Source organism: Pleuronectes platessa, chromosome 18 (genome assembly GCF_947347685.1).
Source record: "Pleuronectes platessa chromosome 18, fPlePla1.1, whole genome shotgun sequence".
In the NCBI taxonomy this organism is placed as follows: Eukaryota; Metazoa; Chordata; class Actinopteri; order Pleuronectiformes; family Pleuronectidae; genus Pleuronectes; species Pleuronectes platessa.
The window spans coordinates 22,831,027-22,843,805 of NC_070643.1; the positions used below are offsets into that span (position 1 = coordinate 22,831,027).

The 12,779-nt window shown below is 45.2% G+C and overlaps 2 protein-coding genes across 4 annotated transcripts; both read left to right on the forward strand.

Moving 5' to 3' along the window:
• The first annotated feature begins 379 nt into the window (after positions 1–379).
• LOC128462087 (gastrula zinc finger protein XlCGF57.1) lies at positions 380–4,223 on the forward strand. The gene is made up of 2 exons (XM_053447350.1): positions 380–735; positions 1,734–4,223. The coding sequence occupies exons 1-2, from the start codon at positions 459–461 to the stop codon at positions 3,104–3,106; spliced, it is 1,650 nt and encodes a 549-aa protein (XP_053303325.1). The 5' UTR covers positions 380–458; the 3' UTR covers positions 3,107–4,223.
• On the forward strand, positions 2,036–11,839 carry LOC128462093 (gastrula zinc finger protein XlCGF8.2DB). 3 transcript variants are annotated; one of them, XM_053447376.1, is made up of 2 exons: positions 2,036–2,134; positions 10,268–11,839. In XM_053447376.1, the coding sequence occupies exon 2, from the start codon at positions 10,345–10,347 to the stop codon at positions 11,509–11,511; it is 1,167 nt and encodes a 388-aa protein (XP_053303351.1). In that variant the 5' UTR covers positions 2,036–2,134; positions 10,268–10,344; the 3' UTR covers positions 11,512–11,839. The 3 variants fall into 3 exon arrangements, with proteins under 3 accessions (XP_053303351.1, XP_053303350.1, XP_053303349.1); XM_053447375.1 differs by lacking the exon at positions 2,036–2,134 and adding an exon at positions 4,362–4,725; XM_053447374.1 differs by lacking the exon at positions 2,036–2,134 and adding an exon at positions 9,614–9,842.
• The last annotated feature ends 940 nt before the right edge of the window (positions 11,840–12,779 follow it).

Genomic DNA, 12,779 nt, shown 5'->3' on the forward strand with positions numbered 1-12,779 from the left:
AATGCTGTCTATTGTAATGACATATTGGGTCAGTGATGGTAAATCAAATGGAAAATGAAACATGAAGGTCATAGCAAATTTGAGTCTTTTTATGCCTTTTACTACTTTACTGTCTTAGTAGTTTTACTTGTAATGGAGTACTTCTACTTTACTGTCTTGGTAGTTTTACTTGTAATGGAGTATTTCTACTTTACTGTCTTAGTAGTTTTTACTCGTAATGGAGTACTTCTACTTTACTGTCTTAGTAGGTTTGTTATGTGCTTATACTTTAGTACTGGTGTAACATGTACTCTTGACAGAGTATCTCTACTGTATTAGTACCATGGTTAGTACTTTGGTCTCCTCGTCGTCCTCCAGTCCAGCAGGGGTCGCTGTTGGCTCTGAACGCGGTGTCTCTGTTTACCTGCCGCTGGCTCTCTTTGTCCGCTCCGAGACTCACAGCGGCAGAAAGGAGGACAATGTCCGCCGTGCAGCTGCTGCGGGTGTCGGTACATGAGCGGATCCGCGCGGCCGCTGAACACTTCCTGCTGCGGCTGGAGAAAGGAGAAGAACCGGCTCGAGTCCCGGCGCTGAGAGCGATGCTCACCGAGCGGCTAACGGCGGAGATCGTCGCTGTGTTTGAGGAAACCGTGGCGGAGTACGAGGACCGAGTGGAGCGGTCCGAGCGGGAGGTCTGCCGCCAGAGGAGGCTGCTCGATGCCGTGATGAAGCCCGAAGTCCGGCTGCACAGAGCAGGTCAGTCCCGGGAGGAGCCGGGGGGCTAGCTGAGCTAGTGGAACTAAGATGCTCTGTGCTAGGTAAGCTAGTGAAGCTAAGATGCTCTGCGGTAGCCAAACTGGTGAAGCTAAGATGCTCTGTGCTAGCTAAGCTAGTGAAGCTAAGAGGCTTTGTGCTAGTTAAGCTAGTGAAGCTAAGATGCTTTATGTTAGTGAAGCTAAGATGCTCTGTGCTAGCTAAGCTAGTGAAGCTAAGATGCTCTGTGCTAGCTATAGAAACATTTGAGAGTTGTGGCTCTAAAGTACATTTAAAGTGGGCGGAGCTTCACGTCACCACTTGCATCAAGAAGTTTTACTGAATTCTCCTAAATCATTAAAAGCATTAATACAAAGTGTAAAAGACACAAATGTAAAAAGGCAGGTCCAATTCAAATCCTTTAAGCTAAATTAAAATGTCAGAGAATAGAAAATAGAAAGTATCGTCAGATCAAATAGGAGAATGAAAGTCACAGGGACACAGGATGAATATAAAGCCTCAGACTTATTAAAAGCTGTGGACATAGGCAGGCTGTCCCGCAGCCAGTGTTCCCAGGTTTAAATAAGAACCGTATATTCCTCCATGCAGGCGAACCTTCAGTGCCAATACAAGTACATGTAAGTACGTCATAAGTACACCATACCATAAAATGAAGGCTACTTACCTATTGTGAAAGAAAACACCAACGTGCATAAGAGCAAACAAGAAAACACTCAACAGATGAACTACAACTTATTCTGCATGAAATAATAAATATAAATTACATAAATGACATTGATATTCTGGGATTTCAAACCCAGGATTGACCTGCACACTACTGTAGCCTCACAAACGACTGAAGTCTGGAGCCACTGGCTCAGATAGAGCATCGTTCTTCTTTAAGAAAAGTATCTTTAAAGTATTGGAATCGAAACCATAAAGTTGGTATTGTGACTATGTTTTAGACCAAAAAACACAAAACCTGTCTCCTCTCCTTGCAGACGTCCAGCAGCTGGTGCTGAGTAAAGCAGAGGTTCCCCCTGAGCAGCAGCCGTGGAGCCCCCTTGTGGACCAGGAGGACCCAGAGCCCCCCCACATTAAAGAGGAACAGGAGGAACTGTGGACCAAGCAGGAGGGAGAGCAGCTTCAAGGAGTGGAGGAGGCTGATATCAAGTTCACATTGATTCCTGTCGCTGTGAAGAGTGAAGAAGATGAAGAGACACCTCAGTCGTCACAGCTTCATCAGAGTCAGACTGAGGAGAACAGAGCAAACTGTGGAGAACCAGAACCAGCCAGGAACTCAGGTCCTGAGGGGCATTTAGAACCAGGTCCTGAGACTGAAGAGTCTTCTGAGACTGCAGACAGTGAAGGTGATTGGATGGAGACCAGGGAACCTCAGCCTGTAAGTGACACAGACCAGAAACCATTCAACTGCTCTGAGTGTAGTAAGACATTTAGTAGAAAGGACTATCTGAAGACACATGTTACAGTTCATACTGGAGAGAAACCTTTTAGTTGCTCTGACTGTGGTAATAGATTTACCCGAAAGGAACATCTGAAGACTCATATGAAAATTCATACTGGAGAGAAACCCTTTTGCTGCTCCGAGTGTGGTAAAAGATTTCGGATAAAGGGAGAAATGCTGACTCATATGTCAGTGCATACAGGGGAGAAACCATTTAGTTGCTCTGAATGTGGTAAAATATTTAGGCTAAAGCGCCAACTGCTAAAACATGGGACAACTCATACAGGAGTGAAACCATTTAGTTGCTCTGAGTGTGGTAAGAGATTTGGTCAAAAGGAATATCTGAGGTCACACATGAGGATCCATACAGGAGAGAAACCCTTCAGCTGCTCTGAGTGTGGTAAGAGATATCATCACCAGGCTGGTCTGCAGGCACACATGAGGAATCACACAGGAGAGAAACCATTCAGCTGCTCTGAGTGTGGTAAACGATTTAACCATAAGAGCCGTCTGCAGATACATGAAAGGATTCACACACGAGATCAACCCTTCACCTGCTCCGAGTGTGGTCAAAGATTTAGTTACCAGGCCAATCTGGTGGCACATCTAAGAAGTCACACAGGAGAGAAACCATTTAGCTGCTCTGAGTGTGGTCAAAGTTTTAGCCGAAAGGATAGTCTGCAGATACACGCACGACTTCACACAGGAGAGAAACCGTTCAGTTGCAGCATTTGCAACAAAAGATTTAGTTGGATTTATCAGCAAAAGAACCATCAGTGTATCGGTGAGACTTCAGAGCTTCATCAGAACCAGAGAGAGGGGAGCAGAGAGGACTGTGGAGGACCAGAACCAGCCAGGAACTCAGGACCTGATTGGTCTTACTCTGTAAAGACTGATGAATCTTCTTAAGCAGAGACTGAAGACAGGGAAGTTGGTTAGAAGTAGACAATGGAACCTCAGTCTGGTTTAAACACAGACACCTACAAACCTCCTGTAGGTGTTAAAGGGGACATATTATGAAAATTCCACTTTTGTAGTGCTTCTACACATTAATGTGGTATCTGGCATGTCTACCGTCCCAAAAACTCTGGAAAAAAACAACTCCCGCAATTTGTTGTGGTTCCTCTATGTCAGAAACTTTACGCTAGAGTGCGTCCAATGGGATTATGACCGAAATAACCGTCATAGTCACACCATGCCCATGTAGGGAGTCTCGCTACATGGCCTTGGACGAGCGAGCTAACGCTAGCCGGGCTCCACCGGCCCGGCTAGCGTTAGCTCGCTGCTGCTACCCGTCAGACATCTAAGTGGCCGCATCAACATGGGACCCCGGATCACCTCTAAACGTTGACTCAACAGTGTGGAAGGATGCTGCTGCTGGGCCAGCTCAAGCTCCCACTGCTCCCACTGCAGGGCTGCGCTGGGGAGCTGGGGCTCTCGCAGCAAGGCTCACCAGGGCTGAGGGGGGGGCACTCAAAACAGGTCAATCTGAGGAGGGCTGTTTTAGACAGGGTAAAAAGGTTTTAAATGATCCTTGTGGTATTTTGACCAAAATATTTTACAGACATTTCATTAAGACCCCAAGGAACCATATCAACTGTGGTGAAATGGGCATAATGTGTCCCGTTTAAGAGATTCTTTGTTCTCCAAAGTGTATTGACAAAACAATGTAGTGACCCGTATGGGGCTCGATACTGTTGGTAATTGTTTACGATTGTGCAATATTCACCTTCTGGGTCATTGTCTCGCTTTTTCCACGTCTTGTCAAATTAGCTTCTATTTCACGACCATCTTCACTTTCATTTTACTGAGGTTTGAATCTGACCCTGAGCTTTGTGGAAAGAGAGAATTTAGCCGTAGAGAACTGTGGTTTTTGAATTTCTTCATATCTCTTGTGAAAATACCTCTTAACTGATGTTGCTGGATTTTGTTGATGCTTGGAATTGGCTTAAGTATTTGGATCTTAAACAAAATGGAATACATGTATTCATATGTAGATAAATTAAATTTGGTAAAAACACTTTAATTCCAGCCTTGTTACTCTTCTTGAACCAAAGGTCAGAGCCACTGAGAAGTTGGGACTGAAAACGTTTTATTATATCAAGCTTCATCGGATGTGGGCAAATAACTAATGAGCTTAATAACAATGTCCTCGTTGCTGCTTCTGTAACAGCTGCAGTGAATCCAGCAGCTGTAAACTTAGCTGTCCTTTGAGACTCTCTCTCAGGCTCCGCCCAGTGTCTACCCCGGGGTCACCACGACAGGTTCTGCCCAGGTGAGTCTAAACCAATGGTCTTTTAACTGTGTTCAGTTATTCAACAGGAAATTCGTGAGAAAACCAACCACACTGAGGCTGTGACCTCATCAGCTCCAGGACCTTCAGGGGCTGTGACCATGGGTCTCATGGTGGTCAGCACACACCTGGGCCCTGCTCTTCATAGCCAGGATATGTTCTCGTTGTCTGGCTTCACTGAACCTACTATCGTCCTGATGAACTCCACATGGAGGCTGGTGATCATCTGCCTCAGGTAACCCTGGGTATTTCTTATCCAGCTACGAGTGAGTCTGAATTATTAACTCTAGAGGCAGCGTTAAAGTTAGTGAGTGCTGCTGGTTAGATTTCATTGACGTTAATGTAACCTCGGCTCCTCTGGTAGTTAGCCGTGTTTAACCGTCCTGCGGTGAATCCGAAGCCATCAGCTCTTAACTTGAGCTTGAGGCTGTTCACGGCATGTGATGACAATAACGATAAACACTTCATTCAAACATTTATTTTAATAAACTGTGCTGCATATTAGGCTATTATTGATACAAAGCCAAATCAATTTTTGTCCATTTAAAACCAAGGACAGGCAAAGTGCTAATATACAGAAATACATTTAAATTCAAGCTTTACCTTTTTCCTGTGAATCAAGAACAGGCCCAGTGCCGATACTAAAAATAAATTGGAAATCAAGTAGCCATTTTTTCTGTAAAGTAAAAGACAGGGAAAGTATCAGCAATAAAAACATCAACAAACAAAAACTAGTCTTCTTCGGACTAAAGTTGAAACTATATTTTTGTGATGGATTCTAGAATCCTGCTCACAGGTATTGAGGGAGATGCCAAGACAACTCTGTGTACAGTGCCTTGCATAAGTATTCACCCCCCTTGGACTTTTTCCCATTATGTACTGTTACTAACTGGAATTCAAATAGACTTAAATAAACTTTTCCCCGTTTGATCAACAAAACATGCATAGTACTTTGGAGGTGCAAAATAAATTTTATTGTGACACAAACAATAATGAGAACAAAAAAGTTGACATCTGTTGGGTGCATAAGTATTCACCCCCCTGTGTCAATACTTGGTAGAACCCCCTTTCACTGCAATTACAGCTGCAAGTCTTTTGGGGTATGTCTCTACCAGCTTTGCACATCTAGAGATGGAAAGGTTTGTCCATTCTTCTTGGCAAAAAAGATGAAGCTCAGTCAGATTGGATGGAGACCGTCTGTGAACCGCAATCTTCAAGTCTTGCCATAGATTCTCTATTGGATTGAGGTCTGGGCTTTGACTGGGCCATTTTAAGACATTAACATTCTTTAATCCAAACCATTCCTTTGTAGCTCTGGCTGTATGTTTAGGGTCATTGTCCTGCTGGAAGATGAACCTCCGCCCCAGTCTCAAGTCTTTTGCAGACTGCATCAGATTTTCTTCAAGGATTTCCCTGTATTTGGCTCCATCCATCTTTCCCTCTATTCTGACCAGTTTCCCTGTACCTGCTGAAGAGAAGCATCCCCACAGCATGATGCTACCACCACCATGTTTCACTGTTGGGATGGTGTGCTCAGGGTGATGGGCAGTGTTGGGTTTTCGCCACACATAGCGTTTTGCATTGAGGCCAAAAAGTTCAATTTTGGTCTCATCTGACCAGAGCACCTTCTTCCACATGTTTGCTGTGTCTCCCACATGGCTTCTGGCAAACTCCAAACGGGATTTTTTATGGATCCCTTTCAACAATGGCTTTCTTCTTGCCACTCTTCCATAAAGGCCAGATTTGTGGAGTAGACGACTAATAGTTGTCCTGTGGACAGATTCTCCCACCTCAGCTGTGGATCTCTGCAACTCCTCCAGAGTAACCATGGGCCTCCTGGTTGCTTCTCTGATTAATTTTCTCCTTGTCCGACTCTTCAGTTTGGGTGGACGGCCTCCTCTTGGTAGGTTTGCGGTTGTGCCATATTCTTTCCATTTTCTTATGATGGATTTTATGGTGCTCAGAGAGATGTTCAAAGCTCTGGATATTTTTTTATAACCTAACCCTGCTTCATATTTCTCCACAACTTTCTCCCTGACCTGTTTGGTGAGCTCCTTGGTCTTCATGATGCTGTTTGTTCAGTAATGATCTCCAACAAACTCTGAGTCCGTCACAGAACAGGTGTATTTATACTGAGATTAAATTGCAGACAGGTGGACCCTATTTACTAATTATGTGACTTGTGAATGTGACTTGTGAATGCAATTGGTCGCACCAGATCTTTGTTAGGGGTTTCACAGTAAAGGGGGTGAATACATATGCACTCAACACTTTTCAGATTTTTATTTGTAAATAATTGTGAAATCCATGTAATATTTCCCCCCACTTCCAAATGATGCACTATTTTGTGTTGGTCCATTACATAAACTCACGATGAAATAAATTTTAATCTGTGGTTATACCATGACAAAATGTAGAAAAGTCCAAAGGGGGTGAATACTTATGCAAGGCACTGTATATATCGAGCTAGCTAACAGGCTACGTGACCGAGGCGAGTCGGCAGCGTCTACGTTACGATGTCAAACTCCTCCTCTTCTGATGCTCGTGTTCTGATCCATGGAGAGCAGCTCCGCCTTACAAGTATTGCAGGTTGTATTTTTCGGGCTGTTTAGGTTGAAGTTCAGCTGCTCGTCACGAACGCTCTACGACGTAACCAACGAATCATCGACTGTTCAATTCATCGGCGACTCTATTTGTCTATTAATCGTTGCACTTCAGCTACTGATTAAGACCAGAGCATGCAGAGAGGGATCGTTAACATACAGGTTACTTTTATACATGAGGTCGGTGAATGCTGTGGTGATAACTAGTGATGGCCAGATGAAGCTTCCTCTACTGCGCCATCAGGTGGACATTTAATGTAAATGTAATTATAATGAAACTGTCTTTGGTGTGTGAAGCTTTGAATTGAATAAAAGAATGAATGATGTTTGTGAGCCCGATGAATGAATTATGAAGTTATTAATATGGTGTCTGTCTTTATGATACACTGGCGGGGTCAAGAGGGAAAGTGGAAACAAATTGGTGAGAGGGTTGTGATGTGAATGTGTTACTTGGTTTGTGACTGTGCTTATGTGTGTGGGGACAAAATGTAACGCGTACAATAGGGATAACCGTTTATTTATTTTAATTTTCATGACCTTTACCTACTTGATCTACTCTCACTCTGTTCACACACATTTCACCTCTTCACTAAATCTGCATTAAAGCACAAGAAGGTTCTTCATCGTTCCCATCATGCCTTGCAAAAAAATTAAGTATAATTAAAAGACTTATTCTCAGATCTCTTTACTTCAGAAGTCTCACCATCACATGAGACAGAGACTCTGAGTACTTCTACTTTACTGTCTTAGTAGTTTTACTTGTAATGGAGTATTTCTACTTTACTGTCTTAGTAGTTTTACTTGTAATGGAGTATTTCTACTTTACTGTCTTAGCAGTTTTACTTGTAATGGAGTATTTCTACTTTACTGTCTTAGTAGTTTTACTTGTAATGGAGTATTTCTACTTCACTGTCTCAGTAGTTTTACTTGTAATGGAGTATTTCTACTTTACTGTGTTAGTAGATTTACTTGTAATGGAGTATTTTTACTTTACTGTCTTGTACTTTAACTTCAGTAAATGATCTGAATTCTTCTTCCACCACTGGTTAGGTTTGTTATGTGCTTATACTTTAGTACTGGTGTAACATGTACTCTTGACAGAGTATCTCTACTGTATTAGTACCATGGTTAGTACTTTGGTTTCCTCGTCGTCCTCCAGTCCAGCAGGGGTCGCTGTTGGCTCTGAACGCGGTGTCTCTGTTTACCTGCCGCTGGCTCTCTTTGTCCGCTCCGAGACTCACAGCGGCAGAAAGGAGGACAATGTCCGCCGTGCAGCTGCTGCGGGTGTCGGTACATGAGCGGATCCGCGCGGCCGCTGAACACTTCCTGCTGCGGCTGGAGAAAGGAGAAGAACCGGCTCGAGTCCCGGCGCTGAGAGCGATGCTCACCGAGCGGCTAACGGCGGAGATCGTCGCTGTGTTTGAGGAAACCGTGGCGGAGTACGAGGACCGAGTGGAGCGGTCCGAGCGGGAGGTCTGCCGCCAGAGGAGGCTGCTCGATGCCGTGATGAAGCCCGAAGTCCGGCTGCACAAAGCAGGTCAGTCCCGGGAGGAGCCGCTCACAGGCTAACGTTAGCTAGCATCTGCTCTGCTAACAGGAGTTGGTCTAAGAAGCAGGATTATGCGTCATCAGGGAACTTCCGGTTCTATGAAGCTCGTCCATTTGTCGTTGTAAATCACCATGGTAACCTGCTCCAGGGTCAGGAGATAAGAGATCAAACAGTCTGAAGCTCCGCCCCCTGACCTGCCCTTCCTTTGAACCATGACATCATGTTCCTGGAGGATCCGTGGAGCTGGTGTGGTTCGAGTCTCTGAGGAGGACCAGGGTCTTCAGAGACCCACGAGATCCTCTGAGCTCCTCTGATGAGCTTCTGAAAGATCTAGATTCTCCAGAGGATGAACCTCTGTCAGCTGCTGGAGCCCAACAGAACCAGCCTGACCAGTAAAGTGCTCCCAGTCCCACAGACTGCAGCTGCTTCACTCACTGTACATGTTTATTGTGGGGACAGATGGTTTCCAGATTCATCTGATGACCCTAACCCGTGACCTGAGAAGGTACGTGGGGACAGATTTAAAACTAATGGCCTCCGCTCGTCTTCTTTCAGATCCTGGAAGAGCAGAGCTGATGTTTGTGAGGTTTTAAATATTAATTTTTTCTTTATGAAGCCAGGTAGAGAGTCGAAACAGAGTCCTCTTTTTGTTATATTTAAAATATTTAAACCTTGTAAACCTTGCATGTAAAAGACAAAACATTCAAACAAACCACTTGTCTCCTGATCCACTAACTTGTGTCAACTCAAGGTTTTAACTGCAGCTTTCTGCTCACATGTTGGAGGTGAGGGGGGGCCCCTTCACCTCCAGGTCTCATTCCACACCCTGCACCTGTAGGTTCATCACTGGAGTCCTGCAGTTCAGATGATCCCTGGTGTTATAGGTCATTCCTCCTCCGTTCCACGTGTTGATGATCGTAATAAATGACGGTCCGCGTTCCAGCGGCCATCTTTAAAAATCTCCCCTGGTGATTCTGCTTCAGGTGCTCTGGCCTCACACCTGTGCTGCTGTGTCGGTTTCTGATTTGCAGAGTTTACAGAGAAACACGTTGTCTGTTCTGAAGAAGTCCTGAACGCTAGACGATCGGGGGGGGGATTAGATTTGCCTCAGTTTGCTCTTCGGGTGAATTCAAGCTTTGACTCCACGCAGCCATCTTCCTTCCTCCTGATGACCACATCCCTCGAAGACACAGACGAGAGGTGAAGACAGTTTGTGGTCTTGTAAACATGATCTTCCTGTGTGTGTCTGCTGCCCCCCCCGGCTGCTCCACCTCTCACCTGAACCATGAGGAGGATCTGATGCTGAACGAGTCTGTCCAGAGAACCTGCTGCTGAGTTGTTCAGCTGTAAAACGAACTCTGGAGATGATTCTCTGGATTTTAGCTGCAAGTTTGAAAACAGCGTGACCGACTAACTAGCTCCACTCGCCCTGTTCTGCTCTGTTAGTCAACTACTTTGTTTATTTGGCCTCGAAAAAGAACACGAACTCTGAACAACCTCAACATCTCGTTTCCTGAATGCTGTCGGTCAAAAATCACAACATTTGAAATTAAACTACACAACACAAGTTTTTAAAAACACTTCAAGAATCTCTGAAATGATAAACATGTGCATTTGTGTTTCAGTGTGTCCGGCAGACGTCCAGCAGCTGGTGCTGAGTAAAGCAGATGTTCCCCCTGAGCAGCAGCAGTGGAGCCCCCTCATGGACCAGGAGGACCCAGAGCCCCCCCACATTAAAGAGGAACAGGAGGAACTGTGGACCAAGCAGGAGGGAGAGGCTGATATCAAGTTCACACTGATTCCTGTCGCTGTGAAGAGTGAAGAAGATGAAGAGACACCTCAGTCGTCACAGCTTCATCAGAGTCAGACTGAGGAGAACGGTCCAGGACCAGGACCAGGACCAGCCAGGAACTCAGGTCCTGAGGGACATTTACAACCTGTTAGTGAAGATAATTCGTTAGTTTCTACAGAAACTGATGAGAGTGACTGTGATTGGACACACTCCAATGAAGATCAGTCAGGAAACGAGAATGATCAGAACTGTGAAGCACCTGAAGCTGATGCAGGGACTTCAGAGAAGGAGAGACCCTTCCCCTGCTCGTTCTGCGGTAAAAGATTCAGCCTTAAAGGAAACTTGAACCGACACATCCGGGACCACACGGGCGAGAGACCGTTTCCCTGCACAGGTTGTGACAAATCCTTCAAAGACAGTGGCTCGCTGACGGCACATATGAGGTGTCACACAGGAGAGCAGCCGTACAGCTGCTTGTTCTGCGGGAAGAGCTTTAGTGGAAGGGGAAACATGACGAGACACATGAGAATCCACACAGGAGAGAAACCCTTTACCTGCTCAGTGTGTAACAAAAGTTTTCATGTGAAAGAACATCTCAGCAGACATATGAAGTATCACACAGGGGAGAAACCGTTCAATTGCTCCATCTGCGGTAAAGGTTGTGCTCAGAAAACTGACCTGAAGAAACACATGAGAGTTCACACGGGAGAGAAACCCTTCAGTTGTCCCTTCTGTGGAAAGTGTTGTGCTGAAAAAGGAGACCTGACCAAACACATGAGAGTTCACACAGGAGAGAAACCGTTCAGCTGCAACGTTTGTGGTAAAAGTTGTGCTCAAAAGGGAAGCCTCAAGATTCACATGAGAATCCACACAGGAGAGAAACCCTTCAGCTGCTCAGTCTGCGGCAAACGTTTCACTGTCACAGGACATCTGAAGAGACACATGAAGCTGCATGTCGCCGACAGCCAGGGGAACGAGGCTGAAGAGCTCCATTCAGACAAAGCCCAGCAGCAGCTGGAGGCTGATGGACCAGGGGACACGTCGGGTTGTCCCCTCAGTGCAGAGGAAAGATGTTAGAGATACAGCTCAAGTCCTCAAGAGACCATCACTCAGTCGAGTGGAGTCCTGCACCCAAACCCAGTGGTCCCTCAAAATCAGTCAAGAGGCAGCAACTCACACTCACTCCTGAAAGTCCGTCCACTAAATATTTCAGATTTTATTAATCTTCCATGAATTATTTTCTGAATCATCAACAAAAGTGTTACAAAAAGTTGTATCTCTGTTATTGCTGAATCTCTGGATCTTCTCTGGAGGATCACACTCAGTTCCTCCTCTATCCTGTAAGGTCTGAATCCAGGAGCAGTGTGAACAGCTGAGGATCCTCCACTGATTCACTGAGGGGGGGGGGGGGGGGGGGACACAAACATGAAGAAACTTAAAACAAGCCTCTCAGGTGAAGAAGAGCTGACTCACACGATGAAGACACAGATGAAGATGTGAAGAGAGTCTGTGGTGATCAGAGCTGATGACGTGTCAGGTGATGTAAACATGATCACATGAGGTACCAGGTCACTTCCTGTGTGTGTCTGCTGCCCCCCCCCCCCCCCCCCCCGGCTGCTCCACCTCTCACCTGAACCCTGAGGAGGATCGAGTCTGAGCAGACAACCTGCTGCTGAGTTGTTCAGCTGTGAAACACAAACTCTGGAGAAGCTCTGGGCTGTTGATATGAATTTTTGGAGTTGACTCTAGTTAGAACATTTGTTAAAAATCACACTTTGAACGTGTATTTTAATATTATAAAAATAATTTATTATTCCCCGTCAGTCAGTGGCTGAGACAACATGATGTAGCTCAGCTTCCCCAACAGAAACCGTCTCTCTAGTGTAACTAACAGGAGTTTATCTTTACAATGAATAAAACATAGATGGAAAATAACCTATTATCTTAACAATTAACTGTTTTCAAAGTAAATGTTTTCATAATCTATCCAAAAATCAATGAATCTAATAACTAAACTTAATAATTAAGCATAAACAGAAGAAAACATGGTGAAGATAAAATGGCCACTAACCATAACCCTTTCAAATGAAAACTGCAGGTTTCTCATGTGTCTCTGGTCAAACAGCTGGATGGTTGGAGGAGGAGGAGGAGGAGGAGGAGGAGCTCCGATCAACAGGTTCCTCAATGTCCACCAATCAGAAACGGTTCTGGCACAGACCTGCTTGCATCATCAGGTGCGTTGGACCTGGTCTGACGGGGTCAAGAGGGACAGGTCCTCTTCCTCGCCTCAGAGACGAGAACCGTTGACTGAGGAGATTCAGCTGAAGATTAAAACTGTATCGAAC